General features: G+C 39.2%; 1 protein-coding gene across 5 annotated transcripts; it reads right to left on the bottom strand.

Annotated features, from left to right (window-relative positions):
• Nucleotides 1-997: 997 nt before the first annotated feature.
• On the bottom strand, nt 998-20,233 carry cenpj (centromere protein J). 5 transcript variants are annotated; one of them, XM_017469284.2, is made up of 17 exons: nt 20,110-20,233; nt 19,528-19,849; nt 15,056-15,170; nt 14,827-14,958; nt 14,456-14,603; nt 14,297-14,378; nt 11,638-12,985; nt 11,355-11,478; nt 4,469-4,634; nt 4,099-4,347; nt 3,901-4,018; nt 2,853-2,974; nt 2,666-2,740; nt 2,139-2,279; nt 1,740-1,824; nt 1,528-1,648; nt 998-1,368 (listed from the first exon to the last, which is right to left on the bottom strand). In XM_017469284.2, the coding sequence occupies exons 2-17, from the start codon at nt 19,843-19,845 to the stop codon at nt 1,176-1,178; spliced, it is 3,537 nt and encodes a 1,178-aa protein (XP_017324773.1). In that variant the 5' UTR covers nt 19,846-19,849; nt 20,110-20,233; the 3' UTR covers nt 998-1,175. The 5 variants fall into 5 exon arrangements, with proteins under 5 accessions (XP_017324773.1, XP_017324772.1, XP_017324774.1 ...); XM_017469283.2 differs by having other exon boundaries at nt 20,086-20,228; XM_017469285.3 differs by having other exon boundaries at nt 2,904-2,974; nt 19,528-20,218.
• Between the last annotated feature and the right edge of the window lie 61 nt (nt 20,234-20,294).

The following is a 20,294-nucleotide window of genomic DNA, read 5'->3' as shown; positions in this document are numbered from 1 at the left end:
GCGCTAAATGCTGCATCTCCATTCATTCACAGAAGAACAAAAACAATATTGAAAGTCTCCAGGTGCATGCCTTTCATACTCAGGAGTATCTCAATTAAGATGGATGCCTCACCTGGAATTTTTTCAACTGTTACATTTTAGTGTACCGAGTAATGTAAGCTGCAAACAGCTTTGGGGCAGCTTTGCAAACAGTTTTGTTATAATCAGCATTCTGTTAAACAGGGATTTCCCACACATGACCATGAAACTCCCTTCTCTCTTTGATCTCTCGCTCTTATGTGTATGCAATCTCACCTTGATTACAAACATGGTAACACATCAGTGAGACAAAATAAGCTCCAAACCCTGTAATGTTATTCCCAATTGCATTTTAGAACTTATTTTGTTATAACTATTCATATAGATTCTATTGTGTGCCGTGTTTGAAAGCTTGCTGCTTTAATTTCTAATTAAAATTCTGAAATAAAAAGGGAGACCCTATGAAATCAGTTATAACAAAAAACAGCTTGGACAGCATATCTAATACACTGAGGGTCCAGTTTTATTAATTAGCAAGGATGAAAGTTTTAATGAGACCAATTAGTTTATTATTCTAATTATTACATTGTCAGAGATTGCTGGTATGTACCTTGCATTTCTAGTGCATCTGTACAACCATTTCCCCCACAGAAGATATAGAAGATGAGGAAATGTTTACCGGGACACGTCAAGTATACATTACTTTCAGAACTTCTATAATGGAGCTGCCTTCTTATTGCAAACTAAATACGAGCTTGGTCAGTGCATCCAATAAATTGTGGGTGCTGTGGGAGCCCAATTTTATTCATTAGCAAGGACAAAAACAAAACAGTGGCCCCTGTACGGACCTTAAAGTCATATTTTTTGACATGACATTTATTTTAGTCTTGCTTGCTGCTTACATTGTTCTTGTATGTTAATGGTCTGATGTATTGCAATTTGTCTGTATGCTTGTTACAGAACAAGTAACTTCCTGATGTTAAATTTTCAGTTGATTGAGTATTATAACAATATTTATTTTACAAAAATGTACACTACAAATAAATTAACTGCTATTAATTTATCACACAATCTAACACACACAAAATTCTTGTTTTTCCTTTCCTGCAAACCAAACTTCAGTGTTTCAGCATTTAAGTAAAAACGTTTGAGTTCTCTTAGGTTTTGGAGTCCATGATGACACGTCCTTCTTGATTTTTGAGCCTGACGCGGCCAGTGGGGTAGCGGGTCTCCTGTCTTCCATCAGAATAAACGGTTTTGACGGTGCCATCAGGGTATTCTCGTCTCTTGAATTCTGCTGTATGGAGCTCTTGCTGACCCGTGTTGAACTGGATCTGCTTAGTGCCATCCCTATGAAATGACCATGAACAAACATTATTTCAAAATTTTGGTTATAGTGGCAGACCCTGTAAATGAGGGAGGCTCCTTTTACTGATGGGTAAGGTATAGATCTGCTCAATTAACACTGCACCTTTTTAAGGTTATTTAAAGGAACACAGATGTGCTTACGGGTTTTGCTGTATTATTGTACCATCTACGAGCACGCTCTCCTCTCGCCCATCAGGATAGAGATTCTTAACTGTCTGATCAGGAAATATGATCTCCTTATGACCATCTATAAAATGTTTTTCTGAAAGAGAGAACCAGCAGGACTTAAGCTTCTAGAAATGCAACTTTACCATCCTATTAATTCATCAGTTTTTAAAGAAATTAAGATTTACCTATCTGGTTGTTTGGGAACTGGAGCACTTCCATACCATCAGGGTAGGTGGTGTGTGTGGTTTGAGCTTCTGCATAATAATAAATCTGCAATTCATTAGGAAATGGTTAGACTTCCAGGTAATACAGAGGAAGCCCTGGAGTAAACATCCATGAGAATAATAAAACAAAGTGCTACTAAACCACCAAATTGATTGTTCAATCCTACAATATAAAATCGCTAAACTCTATAATGCTATAATAATCCTATAACACATACTCCCTTGCTACGTTGTTCAGACTCAAAGAGCCCATTAAAGTGGTGCTATTCACTCTATTTAAGTGCACTTTAATTTTTAAAGCCAATAACAACTAAAGGAGCGCTTACTTTATTAAGAATTGTTGAAATGACTGTGCCTCACCACTCTATGATCTGGCATTATCTGCTTGATGTCCCCATTGAAAAAAGTGACTCTGACTGACAGTCCATCAGCAGACACTTCTTTCCTTGTGCCGTTGGGGAAGACTGTGAGTCGTCCTCCATCAGGAAACATCCTTTCAATCTGATACAGGCACACACAAAAAAAACCTAGCATAATCTGCAAGTTGTTTTAAGGACTACATTTTGAATGTTAAATTGTTTGGCATGGCAGTTGCACAAAATGCTCAAACAACAACAAAATCAAACAACAACAAAAAAAGAAATATAGAAGCACACACTTCAAGGAAGCTGATTAGAAGCACTTCATATACTGTACACCACACCCCCCTCCTTTGGTTAATGTGCTATTTGCATGCTGGAGCATGACTGGCTTTTATGACATACCACCACAATGGAACAGCTCTTAATTTCTTTGAAAATATTTTGCCGCAGAATAACTGCACTAATAAGTTTGTACGATTTGTGCAAATCGGCTCACTCAAATAAATTTATCTCAATTCATTTTACCTTGCCATCCATGTGTGTGATCTCTTCCTGTTCAAGTTCAGATTTTCCTGGGATGTTCCTGGGACTGTCCACTTCCTGAGAAAAACAGCACATGGAAAATAAATATGAATAATTCTGAGATGGAATATTAAACATTACAAACCATGGTGTAAAATCCTTCCGTGGTAAGAAAAATGCTTGTACTCACTAAGACTGAGTCGGTGGAGTTTTTGATTAGTTGAGGATCATGGCTCTTTACCTCAGATACAATTAAATGATCGGAGATGTGGTGTGCACCAGCCACTGGGCAAGGCTGGGCCTTTTGCCAGTCTAAAATAAAAATCAGGTAGGCACATTTATATCAGAGGCATTAAATGAAACATTATTACAATACATCAAATGTTTCCTTTTCCTCAAGAAAAAACATTAATTGCAATGCATAAAAAACACAATATAACCAAAATGGTTACATCAAACAAATGTGTGCATTGGAAGGGTAGAAGAAACTACTGAAGATAGTGGGATGAACAGATACAAACCCTCTAAGGCATAGTTCAGAAAAAAAGAAAGAGAAGTACCCAAGATTTCTCTTTGCATCATCAGCATTTATAATTATTTTATGTAATTTTTGAATTTTGAAGTGCAGTTTAAGTTAGCAAACTTGGTACTGCAAGCTAAGTTAAACATATTTTGAAGTGCAATTAGGCTCTCTAGCTAGCATCTGTTAGCTGTGCACTGTTGTTTGACTTCACACTGAAATGCAGATAGCTAGTTGGCTAGATGCTGTTGATCTGTCTATGCCCATTTTTTTGATATATGTACAGACTGTTCTGAATATCATAGTCTAATGTTTGTTCTCATGGATATTTCCCCATAATTCATACATGCAGGTGGTCCAGTTACTGATGTCATGACAAAAGCCACATGCTGCGTTGTTTATCTTGACGAGAACCCAAAAGTGTGAAAAGGGCTCTTTGCCTTAGCAAAGCTGTCTGCCACATAACAGTAAACAGTTAATAGTACATTTTAAACTCCATGCAAGTTTTACAAAATTTCTACTAATTATTTAAGCTGTTCACGTTCATGTTTAATAAGTCTAGTACTAGGGCTGTTTCTGATTAACTGTTTTTGGGCTTATCACCAATAACCATGGTATGATGAAATCTAGACTGTGGCAGTGCATCATATCGTTATTTACTTTAATGGCACATCCTCCTCCTTAAAGCATGGGGAAAAAAAGAAAAATCACTTCAAACCTGTGGAGCATGTGGTACTTGAGGTCTTGGCTGGAATTTTGGGAGGATTCTGAACCTCTGGGCTTTCCATCTTCTTGCTGTTCTCAAGTGGGCTGCTTTTAATACTGGAGGAGGGGCTCTAGGAATACAGGGAAATCTAAATGAACAGCTGTCTTTTCTCTAACAGACAATTTCAGATGATGGACTTTCTTTCTGCACCTTGGATTTTGCTGTCCTTGTGCTATTGCTGGATGCACTGGATCTCTCTCTCACTTTCTCACGTTCAGACTCAGCATTTTTCCAGGTACTGAGGCGAAGTTTTTCCAGCGTGCGGACCTGGTCTCGTAGAGTAGCATTCTCTGCACTGAGGGTGTCTATCTGCTGCCTGAGCCGGCTGTGCGTGCTGGTCCAGCGAGCCTCTCGTTTTCTTAAATCCTCCTGCAGAGTGTTTAGCTGCTGTTTTAAAGACTGACACACACACACACACACACACACACACACAGTTAAAACTCATGAGTACACTGTCTTGTGCTGTGCATAAGCACATTAAAAACAGATAAAGAATTAAATAGATGGTGGAGATGAATACCTGTATCTCATCTCGTTCCTGTTTGTCAGGTCTTGCTCTTGCAGCTGCTGCATATTTCTCAAACAGCTTCTTCTCACGTTGGAGCTTCCGGCCTTCCTCAAACTTAAACTCCTCCCATTTGACAAGTTCATCTGCCATGTTCTGCTTAAACTCTGCTCTCTCCATCCTGTATTAAAACAATGTCACCAAATAACAGCAAACTAAATGGATCACTCCTCAAATCAAATCTAAATTTTAATACAAGTTTCACTGATACATATGCATGTGGCTATACTCTACACAATAATTACCATTGAAACCATGGTTTGTACTCAATTCCAGTCCTGGAAGGCCAGAGTCCAGCACAATGTTGTATTTTCCATGCCTGGTATGTTCATACCCACTTTGCAAGGTAATTAAGTGGTGAACTGTAATTAAACAGTGAAATACACGCACTAAGTACTTTATTAGGAACCCCTCTACACTGATTCATTCCTGCAATTACAGTTGTGCCCAAAAGTTTGCATACCCCTTGCAAAATCTGCTAAATCTTAACTGTTAACAAAATAAGAGGGATCATAAAAATCCCATGTTTTTTATTTAAGTACTGTCCTGAATAAGCTATTTCACATAACAGATATTTACATATAGTCCATAAGACAAGATAATATCTGAATTTATAAAAATTAACCCATTCAAAAGTTTATATACCCTTGATTCTTAAGACTGCGTTTCGTTACCTGGATGATCCACGACTGATTAAGAGCCAAGGGGATGTAAACTTTTGAACAGGATGATCAGCGTAAATTGTAATTTTGTTTAAAGATCTTTTTTTTCCCCATTTAGTACAGCCCTTTATACTCTAAATAAGATATTTAGAGAAAAAAATGCTAACAATTTACACAGATCATCCTCTTTAAAGGTTTACATCCTCCTGGCTCTTAATGTATCGTGTTGCCTTCTTGAGCATCAGTGAATGTTTGCGCCTTTTGTAATAGTTATGTACGAATCCCTCAGTTTGAAAAGATGGATCTCAACATCATACAGCCGCTGTTGGAAAGGGGTCAAAAATGCAGAAGATGCTGGAAAAGCAAAGAATGTGGAGGACCTGGAGGATTTTTCTGAAGAACAGTGGGCAGTTTAACTGCTCAGGACAGACAAGGGACTCATGAACAACTATCACAAAACAAAAACACAGTCATGGATCACCCAGGTAACGACACACAGTATTAAGAATCAAAGGTGTGTCGGGGTATTTTTTTTTTAAATACGGCTAACGATTTTTTTAGGAGGATTTGTGCTGCTACTTACAAAAATTTAGGAGTACAGTCAAAACTTTACGAGCACAGTTGAAGTTTAGCTTTATTTAAAGAGATGGTAATGTTACTGTGCCACAATATAACAAGTTGGCATGAGAAAACTTTAGCTTCTCAATTATGACAGAATCTAGGAACACAGTTTGAGCCATTATAAATTAATTTACCTTCTGATAAACTAAATTTAATATTTTCAGGTAATTTTACAGACTGTATGCAAAAAAACAACCATTAACTTGTTCCACCTTATTAAAAAAAAAACAAAAAAAAAAAAACAATAAACCTCAATGTTCAGTCTTTGAAGTCTGCTCCACTTAAATATATTTAAAGCTACACTATCAGACATCTTCCCCAAATTCTCCAAAGCCAGTTCTCAAACCACTCAGCGGATATTGTGTATATGTCTGAATAATTTCAAATAGGATGTGATTGGGTGAGTTTATTTATCCGCCAGATGCAAAGCACTTGGTTAAATGATAAACAAGCAGAAAATGTTTATTTTTAGACTAATATAAAAATGATCCATATTAGGAAAAAGAAGGCTAATAGCCTTCTAAGGAAATAGCCTACTAAGATATTCAAATTAATATTAAATGCAACCCATAGTAATTAAACATTATTTCATTTCTCATTTTATTTATATTTTATTAAATTTATTATAATGTCTATTTTTAAATTAAATAATTTATTTATAACTAAGCACATTTTCTGTCTTTACATTTAATAGGTTTTTGTTTATTGTTAGTTTATCAGTTGTTCCTTTTAGATTGGTTCCCCCAGTACAGTGTTGCCATGTCTGCTGATAATATTGTGTTTTTTGGGGGGATTAAATCAAAAGATGAAAACTGGATTGACTTTTCTAGTGATATCTGGCAACCGTGAGCTTAAATGAAGTGAATGCACTATCTATTAGAGTTGGTGAAGGGAGAACTGCAGCATACTGTATGTTTACAGTCTGAACAGTTGCTACTAGGGATGCACCAAAATGAAAATTCTTGGCCGAAGCCAAATATAATGAAAAACTTGGCTGAAGACTGAACACGTTTTTCGCATTTTTTTCCATTTATTTTGCAATTTTTTTCACCACTGCATAAATTAAATAGTCAAAATGTGCTTTTTACTATTTTGTCTTGCTTTTCAAAGAAAAAAAAAAATCAACTACAAAAACTACAATTTCAAAATATTTATTTAACACTGAACTTTTTTTTTCATTCCAGCAGGCATAGGCTACCAACAAGGCACAATATAACTTTAAATAAATAAATTAGTAAAATAAAAATATTTTTATGTGGTCATCTTTGAGCCCCCCTTGAATAGCCTATGTTGGGCCTATAACTGACTGCTGAAAGAACGTAACAATCTGTAGCCTAGAACAACATTAAAAAGTGCATTGACAAGAGTGCAAAAAATGGTTTTATATACGGCTGATTATATTGGGGATATATACCGCTCGCGTCCCTGTACACCTTGCGGAGTATTATAGTAGATATAGTATAGTTAGATACGTTGTTTATGTTTAGATGTTTATGTTTGTTTTTATATACGTTTGTCCTGCTTTGCCCAGTTTATGCCTGTTTGCCGATCGCCCGACCCTTTGCCTGTCTTGACTACGTTTTTTGGATTACGATTTGGATTTGTCTGCCTGCCCTTAAATAAATACGTCTTTACCTGCTTCCGTACTCTACTCCCTTACGTCTCGCAACATGACAATACTCCAGAACAGAAACAAAACAAACGCACCACAGTAAACAATGTCGCGGTTGTCAACATCCGAAGAGCATGCGCACGCTGACCACTCGTGCACGTAGCTTGTGCATGCGCGCTCCCCCTCATCTCTCCGAGCGCACTGCCGGAAGTGGAGGTCATAACATTCGCGCATCTCACTCTGGTTACTAGGCTATTTGGTCACGTCATTGTTTGGTCAAATTTATTCGGCCTTTTTCACTTATTCGGCCGAACACCAAAAATGGTTTTGGTTTTTTATGGCATTTTCGGCCAAATAATTTCGGTTGCCAAACATTCGGTGCATCCCTAGTTGCTATTCTTGATTATAATTGGCGAGGAATTATTTAATGTACAGTGTTACTCTTGTTATCATAATGAGTTCTTTGCAGTATTTACACACTTAGGTTTGACTGAGATGATGAAAAGCAGTACAAAAGTAATTGTTGAGCATTTTGGACTTCCTGTAGTTTTTCAGATTTTATTATACAACTCCGAACAGGTCACTCGCACTGGTGCGACTAAATATTTTTTCACAGTCGCAAAGTACTTTTCAGTCGCAAATGCGAGTGAAATGGTCGCACTGTAGTGCCTGGTTAACAACATTAAGATTTAGCAGATTCTGCAAGGGGTATGCAAACTTTGGGCACAACTATATCTAATCGGCCAATCGTGCGGCAGCAGTGCAGTGCATAAAATCATGCAGATACGAGCCAGCAGATTCAGGTAATGTTCACATCAACCACCAAAATGGGGAATAATGGGGAATGTGATCTCAGTGATTTTGACCGTGACATGATTGTTGATGGCAGACGGGCTGTTTTGAGTATTTCCATAACTGTTGACCCTCCAGGGATTTTCACACACAACAGTCTCTAGAGTTTACTCAGATTGGTGCAATAAAGAAAAAAAACATCCAGTAAGTGGCAGTTCTGCTGACAGAAATGGCTTGTTGATCAGAGAGGTCAGTCGAGAACGGCCAGACTGATCTGAACCGACAGAAAGGCTACAGTAACTCAGATAGCCATTCTCTGTACAATTGTGGTGATCAGAAAAGCATCTTAGAATGCGCACGTCAAACCTTGAGGCAGACGTTCTACAACAGCAAAATACCATGTTGGCTTCCAGCTCTGTCAGCCAAGAACAGAAATTTGAGGCTGCAGTGGGCACAGGCTCACCAAAACTCACAGGTGAAGATTGGAAAAAAAACATAACCTGCTCTGATAAATCTTGATTACTGCTGACACACACAGATGGTAGGGTCAGAATTTGGCACCAACAGCATGAATCCATGGACCCAGCCTACCTTGTGTCAATAGTCCAGGCTGGAGGATGTGGTGTAATGGTGTGGGGAATATTTTTTTGGCACACTTTTGGTCTGTTAATAAGAATCAATTACCGCTTGAATGCCACAGCCTATTTGAGTATTGTTGCTGACCATGTACAGTTGAGGTCAGAAGCTTACATACACTCAACATACACATGAATGTCATGGCAATATTGGGCTTTCAGTAATTTCTCTGAACTGTTCTTTTTCTGGGTGATAAGTTTACTGTGAACACCCCCCTCTTTTTCCTGGTTCTTGTGTTGGCACCTTTTTCTCTTTGTTTCTTGGTCGACTCAGATCGAAGGGTCAGATGAAGCCCCTCACCATTCACGCATTTACATACCATCCTGTTTCATGCAAATATGCCAATCAATAGTTAACCCATTGTCTCTGTTGTGTGTCAAGCATGATGTATACTGTGCCTTTCTTGGAATAAATTAGAGATTTTACCATTTGAACTTTGTGTGTTTGTGTGTCATTTGGCAGGCTCTCCCAAGGCCTTGGTGTGGGAAGTGTGTAGCGAGGCAAGGGTGCCGTCTTTCTTGTGTATTTTCACTTTCTCCCTTCTTACTAATCATAACCCGGAGATTCTCTAGTTTCAAATCCTAACATTGGGGCAGAATGATTATACAACATACATCTTTAACCAAAAAATAATAATAAAATAAATAAATAAAAAATTTGGTTTTAATTTATTTGGTGTGTTCTGTAATCAACACAAGGTCAAAATTATACATGCAGGGTCAAAAATATACAAAGAGCACACCTAATATTTAGTCCCTAAGCAAGTTTCAACTTGAGCAGACACTTTTGGTAGCCATCAACCAGCTTCTGGCAGAACCGTGTTAAGATATTTGACCACTCTTCTTGGCACAAATTTTCGATAGGGTTGAGATCAGGACGCCTCACACTTACTCCTCCAAACATACCTCTGGTTATTGTGGCCAAACAACTCAATCTTTGTCTCATCTGACCATAAAACTTTCCTCCAGAAGGCTTTTTCTTTGTTCATATGGTCAGCCGCAAACTTTAGACGGGCTTGAATGTGTCGATTTTGGAGCAGGGGCGACTTTCTTGGACGGCAGCCTTTTAGTCCACGGTAATGTAAAATTCGCTTGACTGTGGACAGTGACATTCCAGCAGCTTCCAGCTCATGGCAGGCCTGTGCCTTGGCGGTTCCTGAGGTTTTCCCGACCATCTGAACCAATTCCCTCTCAGCTGAGGGTGACAGTTTGGGTCTTCTTCCAGACCCAAACTGGAAGAAGTGGCAAAGTGGTTACACTTCCCAATAACTTGTACACAAGTATAAGTGTTTGAACTGATGATCTTGGAATCTGCAATTGTTTAGAAATAGCTCCAAGAGACATTCACGACTTGTGTAAATCCACCATCCTCTTTTTCAGATCTGCTTGGACTTTCCCATAGTACCATGTGTTGGTCAATCCAATGAGTGCTGTCACACAAACACTTTTTATTTTGGCACAGAGAAGCTGTCAGCTGTAGTTAAACATGATCACTAACAGGAAATTAAGAGGCCTTGGTCTTGGCAAATTAAAGGACATTTTGGAACTTTTGGCACCACTGAATTAATAATCTAAGTGTATGTATATTTTTGACCCTTGGTCCTGTGTTGATTACAGAAAACCATAAATGAATTAAAACTTGTGAACCAAATTATTCTGTATTAAAGATGTGTTGTACAATCATTCTACCCCAGAAAAAGAAAAGTTCAAAGAAATTATTGAAAGCCCAATATTGCCATGACATTCATGTCCATGATGACTGTATGTAAACTTCTGACCGTGACTGTACATACACACATATAAATATACACACACATATATATACACATACATATCTACACACACACAGATACATTTTATATATATATATATATATATATATATATATATATATATATATATATATATATATATATATATATAATAATATAATAATAACAGTGTCTGTGGCCTCGAATGAGGAGTATGAGAGGGTACAAGCTCCATTAATAAATGATGCATACTTGTATTGAAACACACACCAAGCCTGTTTCATATATGCTCAAAGACTTGAGACCAGCACAAATGAAGTGCTAGGGTGTTTTCACATATGCAGCGTATACCCTGTTCAGTGTGGTTTGTTTAGGCAGGGGCTAACACAGTGAGCCTCATTTATCAATCTGAAAATGAATGGATTTATTAGGAAATCGTTCATAGATGCATTTACTCAAGAAATGCGGTATTCATGAATGTGGTAAATTTGGAAAAACTAGTTATTTATAATAAGTGATTATTTCTACTTTTTTTTTGTGCCAACCTCTGTGTCTTCCATACTCAGGTTTTCTTACCTTTACCTGTCGCCTTATTTCTGACCAATTTACACATGCGTTTACATGCCTACATACCCCTCTACCAGCTTTTTTTTGGTTTGTTAATTATGTTTAGTGGGAAACCAAACTAAACTTAAAGTAGAAATTTAGCTTCAGACTGAGCAAACAGAGTGATAAGTGTGAAATGTATGTATTCAGGTTGTTCCATACCGCAGGTTCTCTTGAAACGCCTCGTTTTCCTGCCTGAGTCGGCTCAATGCTGCATTTTCTTTCCTGAAGCGCTCAATCTCGGTCTCTAGTTCCACCAAGCGCTCACGGAGTAATGTTGATCTGGCTGGATTAATAAAATTGCTGATTTTAGTGTGAACCACAGCATGCTGTTATAACTTACCTGAGTCAAGCATGTCACTGTTCACCTCTGACAATAATGATAAAGATAAATGACCACGAATATCAGAACAACAGTCTATAAATACTAAAAGACTGTTCTCACCTGCTCCTTGTTCACTGTGCCCATCTGAATCTGGTAGTTCTGGTGGAGGAGGACACGGTTTCAGGTTCAGAGATGGAAACAACTTCGCTACCAACTGACACGTCCGTGGTGGCTCTGGCTCACGGTCTAATGGGCTGTTAGAGCAACAATCAAGCTCTGCTCCCTTTGAGATTGCAATCTTCCTCTTCAGTACCCTGTCTGGCAGATCATCCATCTTTGCAGGACTGCAATTTGAAGACTCTGGCTCATTCCATGTATCATCGTCATCAAACTCAACCTGACCTCTGACATCCACCAAAGTTGAGTCTCTGTGGCTCTCCTCATCTCCTTCTGGACTTCCGGCTCCGTCTCTGTCTTGATAAGATCGCTGATCGTAGGGCGGTGCTGAAACTTGGAAGTTGAAAGGTTCTTGCAGGTTTGGCACTGTAGCAGGCTGCTGAAAAACCGTGTTGCTACATAGTGAGGAATCAGACTCTTCCACTTCTTCATCTCCAGAACACTTGGTCATCACTTCATCTGTTTGTGTGTTTGCCCCTTCTAACACTTCCACACTGCCTACGGGTGGTACTGGTGGACTGTAAGCCTTGCTGAGGCCAGTACCGTCATCGAGACGATGGTCAGGAAATGAGCATTTTGGTGGTGGTTTGACAGGAGTAGAGGAAAGGCGTCTGCCATCCCTCCGCAAAAGAGTGTTGATGAAAGAAGAGTTACTGGAAAAAGATAACTCATCTGCTGCTCTCTCTAGCAGCTCAAACTCACCAAGCTCCACATACTCAAGGTACTGATCTCTTTCCCAGTGTTCACCACGTTCTTTGAGCCACACCTCAAATGAATTCTCTGCCATTCGAGCAGTTTGCTCATCCATACTGTGAAACTGTCTTGATGTCCCCTTACTGATATCAACCATGATATCTGAGAAGACCTTCTGACCTTCAGGCTTATTATTACTCTTACTCTGGTGTTGGAGAGGTCCAGAGCTGCCATTCTGCCCTTCTACCCTGACATTCTGGTGGCCTCCATGAACTTGAGCTTTTGCAAGAGCCTTGGTTACTGGTGCTGAAATCATCTGAGGAAAGTTAGTTTTGTTCAGTACAGCAGTCTTGCGCTGTGTCACACAGTTTGTTGTACTTATAGAGTTTTGAGAAGTTCGTTTTGACTCAGAGGTCTGGTGGGATCTGATGGTCGGGCCCTGAAAGGCTGAAGGATTGAGTCCTGGTGTGGGTTTGGTGTCTGAACTTGTTGCCCTGTCTCGGAATGGTCCAGTGGTTTTGCCTCTAGTGAATCTAGACAAGCCTTCCCCTCGCCTCAGAAATGGCCTCTTCACCTTTGCTGCATCGGCAGGAGCACCCTACAAAGCAAAATGTAAAGACAATTTTTACAGACTTAATGTATTGAACTGCAGTGGTGCTTGAAAGATTGCGTCTCTGTATAAATATGATCTAAATCATCATCAGCTTTTCCAAAACGTAGACAAAGAGAACCCCATTAAAAAAATGAGATATAAATCTTATACTTGGTCATTTATTTATTGAGGAAAACGACCCAATATTACATATTTGTGAGTGGCAAAAGTATGTGAACCTTTGAGTATCTGGTGTGACCCGCTTGTGCAGCAATGACTACAAATAAACGTTTTCGATAACTGGTGATCCATCCTGCACGTCGGCTTGGAGGAATTTCAGCCCATTCCTCAGTACAGAACAGCTTTGACTCTGGGATGTTGCTGATGGGTTTCCTCACATGAACTTCTTGTATCAAACTTTCCTTCCACAACATTTCTTTTGCATTAAAGTCAGGACTTTGACTTGGCCATTCTAAAACATATTTTTTCTAAAATAATCTGATGTTTTAGGTCATTTATATGCAGATACATAGAAAATTCAAAAGGGCTCACAAACTTTCAAGCACTACTGTAAATGCACTACATCTTCCCAAAGACAAACAATTTTTTTTTCTCCAATATTAATTCAGCTTTTGTTTGATAAGACAAAAAAAATAATCTAGCCATGGCTTTAAGGCATACTCCAGCATTTTAACCTAATCTCTATCTACTGCATCAATGGAAAAGGTGCAAGAATAGACCCATTTGCCTGTACTAAAAAAAGAACAGATAATGGAAGCGTAAAGGCTGTTGTTGGGGCCAGTTGAACACTTGTGCAAAACATATTTGAAATTCATCTTCAGTCACCACATAAAACTGTAACACTGGATGCAAGGTGGGAGCATTCACTACGGAAGGGATGGGGACCATGTTACTCAGAGGCTTACTCAGAGGAGGTAAGGGAGCAAGAATGGCGCAGAAGAGGCAACGAGAGCACAGAAATGTTCAGAATTTCTCAACTTTATTCAAATAAGTGACAAATACCATCAGCAGAATTTTTGTAGATCTCTCTGCCTATCTCTCTCACACACAGACACACAATCATACTGTCTCCTCTTCTTGTTGAATGTGCTATTCTTGGTACATGCCATGCCTATAGTTAGTGGTTAGTCTAACCACATCACACTGTATAATCCCCACTCTTAACTGCACCACGCACATGCATCATGTTGTGAAGGAGAAACTGAAAGAAATTCTTGCTGTATTAGGTAGGAAAAAACACTTGAGTATTCTTTTAACATATGATAAACTAGACTAGAAGTGTAAATTATGTCTTACCGATATCTTGCTTATCTTCTCATTCTCCAGCTTGAGCTGCTCTTCCAGCATCTCCTCAAAAGTCTTCCCTGATCTGATCGGCCTGGAGACACGACATGACATCAAAATCACACTATTATACTGCGATTTTCATACTTGGTCCACTCTGATGATACCTACCGGTCATGTGCCTCTGTTTCATTGTCTTTTCGCCACATGCGTTTGTCCTCAGAATGCAGAGACTCTCCTTCGTGATCATAATCTTCATCAGTGTGATGTCCAGAACGTGCCTGGTCCACTTTTGGCTCTTGTTTCCACACGCCTGGCACTGTTGGAGTAATAAATTGACAGCTCTGTGCATCTCAGAGATATTTTCCCTTTCGCCCAACTTTTCAGCTAATTAACAAGCCTGACTGGGGTTGAACTAGGTTTCAACAGGAGGGAAAGCACTAAAATGCGCAGGTTGGTGGTACTTCACTGGACTGAGAAATACTCAGGTATGTTATCTTAATTACACAGCAAATAGACTTGGAAAGTAAACAATACTTTACCAAGTGTCCTTTCCACTTCTTTGGTTTGCTGGTGTTCATGCGGAACTGGTGAAACTCTGGGTCTTGTTTGTGAGGACTTTGATCCAGACTGCTCAGCAGTTTTGAGGCATGGCTGTTTTATATTGTCATACTCTGTTAAAATGCAAAAATGGACTCAGTGAGGTATACATAAAATACAAGAACCGAATTGTTATTAAATTGTACACTGAAATATAGCAGTGCATTATACCTGTGGCAGCCTGAACCATTCCCAAAATCCTTGATTGTTCATTCTGCAGTTTTTTCAGCTGCTCCTGTTGGTGGACTTTTAGTTGCTCTTGCATGCACTGCTGCAGCTGCTTCAGCTAAAGAAACATGTAACCCACATTTCACTCTTACAATGTATGTGTTATTTGCAAATCCCCCCTATTTTGTAAGAAAACATTAAAAGTACTAGTGAGAAACAAATAGAACTTGACAAAAGCACTAACACGGATGCCTTCACCACCACCAAGTGTAGGCCTCCCTTTTTTTAAATACTTATTTGTATGTCTCAAATACCTTTAAAATGTACTTAAAACAGGAAGGAAGATATTTAAATAAATATTTCAGACATTTGAGCTTGCTGTAACATTGACCCTGTTTGGATTCATTCCAAAATCTGTTCAGTTCATCTGAAGGATACAATGATAATTTCACAGAAATCATACAAACATTCAAACACTTGTTCCTGATATCACACTAATGATAATCTTGGATGATGAGCAAGACAGCTTGAAAACATGCCTCCACCTCCCAATGCAGGTTAAAATCCATCCATCCATCTTCTATACCACTTATCCTTTTCAGGGTCATGGGGAACCTGGAGCCTATCCCAGGGGGCATCGTGCACAAGGAGGGGTACATCCTGGACAGGGTGCCAATCCATCGCAGGGCACAATCACATACACATACACATTCAAGCACCCATTCATACACTACAGACACTTTTAGACATGCCAATCAGCCTACCATGCATGTCTTTACACTGGGGGAGGAAACCGGAGTACCCGGAGGAAACCCCCGCAGGGCGGGGAGAACACGTAAACGCCGCACACACAGGGCCACAGTGGGAATCGAACCCCTGACCCTGGAAGTGTGAGGCGAACATGCTGCAGGTTAAAATATTAATAGCAACTCAAATCAAAACTGTACATCAGAATGTGACAAATACGGATTTGAACTCGCAACCTTCTGATCAGTAGACCAGAGTCGCCATTTTTTTCCTTTTCATTCAGCCTTTTTCTGTCCACTTTTTGTGGCTTTATGTCTATTTACTGACAATTGCATAAATGATTATAAAAAACATTAAATTCAATTTGCATAACACTTTTAATGATAGATATTTTCACAAAGCAACTTTACAAAAATACAGATGTAGTTTTATATTTACATCCAGAATGAGAAAGTCAGCGCTATATTGGCATAGGAAAGCTTTTTGCAGCAAAGCATTTTTTGTCCTGCTTCTCATTCATTTTCTACAGAGACATGCATAAATCCCACACAGAGACTTATGGGAGCAAGAGCTGCACAGAAGAAGCAACAAGAGTACAGAAATGTTGAGAATATCTTAACTTTATTCAAATAAGAGAGAAATTTCACTGGCGTGGGCCAATCATCAATCACACAGACAATGAGAAGAATCAGACTCAAAACGGAACACCACCAGATAGTGTGATTATATGACGGTGAGTCAAATGAAACCTTTAAGTCCATACAGGATTTCGCTGAGTTTTTTGGTGATTGTTGTGGCCAAAAATGCTCAATTTTTCTTTGCCGTTTTTCAAAATTTGCAATGCAAATTTTTTTTTGCAGAAAACTACTTGAATTGACAAAATTGCAATCGCAAGAAATTGTTTTACACGGTCATTCACAGTGATGTTTGTTAGTAAATGAGACCTTTTAGCTGTACTCATGTTCGACACACATGAATCGCCTTGGGTCGAATGAGTGTTGCTATGATGTCACATGGTGCACTGTGATGATATCACATGATGCTTATAGGAGCAAATCTGTGGACAATCTGCAATTTTGAGAAAAAAAAAATTGCAAGCTCCTCCGAATATTGCGAAGCATGCTTGATTTTGCATTAATTTCAGTAATCGTAAAATTGCACAGTCCTTGAGGGACAGATTTTGTTGGTAAGATTTAAAAATAACAGTACATGAATGATCATGCACTAATATCTGAATTAATACTTACTTAAATATGAAATAACTGTTAAGGCATGTACTAATCGCAAACTAATGAAGAGCTAACTATAACTATGATGTGAGTCTTATGAATTCATGCCTGAATAAAGACTACCTTAAATACGTTAGTACATGTTTGTGGTTAATGTATTAACACGTAGGGGTAAACTAAATCAAACATGCTCTATGAGAAACAATATGAATTAAACGTGCATGATTTCAAATTGTTTATATAATTTGCCGTTTGCAACTGCATACACAAACATCATTGGATGGCACTGGATTACTTTCATAATTTACATTGATCCTCTTTATCGAACGTAGAAAGACGCACTAACGCATAAACACCAATCATTTCATCTCAACGCCATCCAATGATGTTTGTGTATGCAGCTGCATACGGCAAATTATAAAACAATTTGAAGTTATGCACGTTTAATTCATATTCGTTCTTATAGAGCATGTTTGATTTAGTTTACCCCTACATGTTAATTATTACATTAACTAACAAACATCTACTACCATGTACTTTAAGGAGGTCGTTATTCACACATGTACTCATAAGACTAACGTCGCAGCTCTTCATTAGTGTGCGATTAGTACACACCTTAACTCATCATTAGCTCATATTTAAGTAAGTATTAACTCAGGTTTTAGTGCATGATTATTCATGAACTGTTATTGTAAGGTGTTTTTTTTTTTTTTTTTTTTTACATTTTGTTATTTTGCATCATTGACTGCAGAGGGGTGACAAAAGTGTATCATTTCACTACACACTCCTTTTTGTTGCTCAGGTTCCTCTAGAACAGGGGTTGGGAACCTATGGCTCGCGAGCCAGATGTGGCTCTTTTAATGGCTGCATCTGGCTCGCAGCCAAATCTTTAATAAAAAAAAGTAACGTTAAAAATATAAAACATTCTCATGTATTTCGATCCATTCATTTCCTACCGCTCATGTTCATGGCTGCGGGTGGCTAGGGCCAATCATAGCTGTCCTCCAGGACAACACCAAATTTTTATTGGATAATGCGTAACGTACACGGGTCGTTGTGAGGTCAGGAAGTAAACTTCCCTCCTTTTAATCAAGTAGTCAGCTAGCTAATTGCGGAAACCCTTTTATCGAAGAAGATGGCTAAAAGAAAAAAAGATGAGTATCGTACTTTTCAGCAGGAATGGACAGAGAAATTCGCTTTTGTGGAGAGAGCAGGTTCTGCAGTGTGTCTAATATGCAATGATAAAATTGCATCAATGAAACGGTCAAATATAAAGCGGCACTTCAACACACGCCATACTACATAGCGGGCTTCACATCTAATCTCCTGCAGTCATTCAAAGCGTGCTTTGGAGAATTTCGTGAGCGCACTCGTCTTTTTAAGTTCATCACTCATCCACACGAGTGTGCAGTGGACAGCGCCGACCTGAGTTACATCCCCAGTGTCTCCATCAGAGATTTTGAGCTACAAGCTGCTGACCTGAAGGCCTCAGACATGTGGGTGAATAAGTTCAAGTCACTGAATGAAGATTTGGAAAGACTTGCACGACAGCAAGCAGAGTTGGCAAGCAAACACATGTGGGGAGAAATGAAAAAACTTCAACCCGCGGACCAGCTGATTGTCAAAACTTGGAACGCGCTTCCCGTGACATACCACACACTGCAGCGTGTGAGTATTGCTGTACTGACAATGTTTGGCTCTACGTATGTATGTGAGCAGTCTTTCTCACATCTAAAGAACATTAAGACCAACCTACAATCACGTTTAACGGATGGAAGTCTCAACGCCTGCATGAAGCTTAACCTCACCACGTATCAACCAGACTACAAAGCCATCAGCAAAACCATGCAGCACCAGAAGTCGCATTAATGGTAAGAAGTACTTTATTCATCATTGGTTAGCAACAGCATAACAACGTTATTAAAAAGAATTCAGAGACTTATTGTACTTTAAAAGTGTTGGTCTTACATAAAATGCACACATTTACTTGTATTTAGTTTTAAACATATTGTATGGCTCTCACGGAATTACATTTTAAAATATGTGGCGTTCATGGCTCTCTCAGCCAAAAAGGTTCCCGACCCCTGCTCTAGAATAAGAAAGAACATCTTTAGGTGCTACTTCATGTTGCACTTTGAAGATTTTAATTGGACATAAATCGTTACTCTTCTACAACATATAAGGTAAAACCGTACAAAATGTGTTGTAAGGATGTTTAATATGAGCTTTTATGATTAATTATAGGAGCTGGTCGATGAGCGTTTGGGGGTTTTCTTTATTCCAATATCTCTTGACTGTTTACAGAAAACTGCTTGAGAGTTTAAGCCTGTTTGTACACTTGCATGTACTCATGCAAGTACAAATAAACCTACGTTGACTGTTCCAGGGTGTGAGACTACTATACCGATGTCTGTAACATTATGGGACAGGTACAAAAAGCTCTGAAACACTAATGTTGATTTCAGGGACTCTTTAAGAAGCAATGCTACCTTGACTTACTTCTTGGAGCCGGTGGATGAGCGCTTGGGGGTTTCTTGCAGCAGGGCGACCCATGTCCACTTCAGAGACCGGGGCCCTGATGGACTGTGAAGGACAGATGGAGTCCACACTCTGGCAGCTACTGCTGCGGGACATAGGTAAGGGGGCGAATTGGGTGCTGAAGGAGTCCTCTAAGGACACGTCCATACCCGGAGAGCTACAGCTGCTCCTGACAGTGCCAAGTTCTCCAGGAGAGCCGTTCAGAAACACCCCGGCCCGAGAGCTGCTCGCCATCCAGCGCCACAGGAACTGAGACTGCGGTCCAGCTGGAGATGTCATGCTCCTGAAACAGTACAATTCGTACAGTCATAAAAACGGACTTCCTATCTGGTTACCTATGCTATCTTTGTTAGCTTAAGTTTGTAGTGTAAAGGATAACACTACAATGCGTAGCTGAATAACAAATGGATATTTAGCGTACATGTTAGCGACCTAACTTTACGGTAACTAGTTGGCTAACAAACCGTTGGCTGGTTAAACACAAACCAAACAAAACTTCTCACTGATTAGCGCACTTACAACCGCCCGAAACTTTTTTCTTACACAACAACTCTTCAGTTAACGAGCCGGGTTGGCGGCTCTCGGATATTTAAAGTGCTCAGAAGCTGACGGGTAAACTCGCGTCCCGGTTTCGAAACGAACCGCCATAACAAAACAAAGCCCGCGAGACGGGAAACACAATAAAAGCCTGCGATGCATTCTGGGACATGTAGTTAAACCTCATCTCA

Source organism: Ictalurus punctatus, chromosome 6 (assembly GCF_001660625.3).
Source record: "Ictalurus punctatus breed USDA103 chromosome 6, Coco_2.0, whole genome shotgun sequence".
Taxonomy (NCBI): Eukaryota; Metazoa; Chordata; class Actinopteri; order Siluriformes; family Ictaluridae; genus Ictalurus; species Ictalurus punctatus.
Note: the sequence above shows the minus strand (reverse complement) of the source record. Positions and strands in the feature narration are given on the sequence as shown.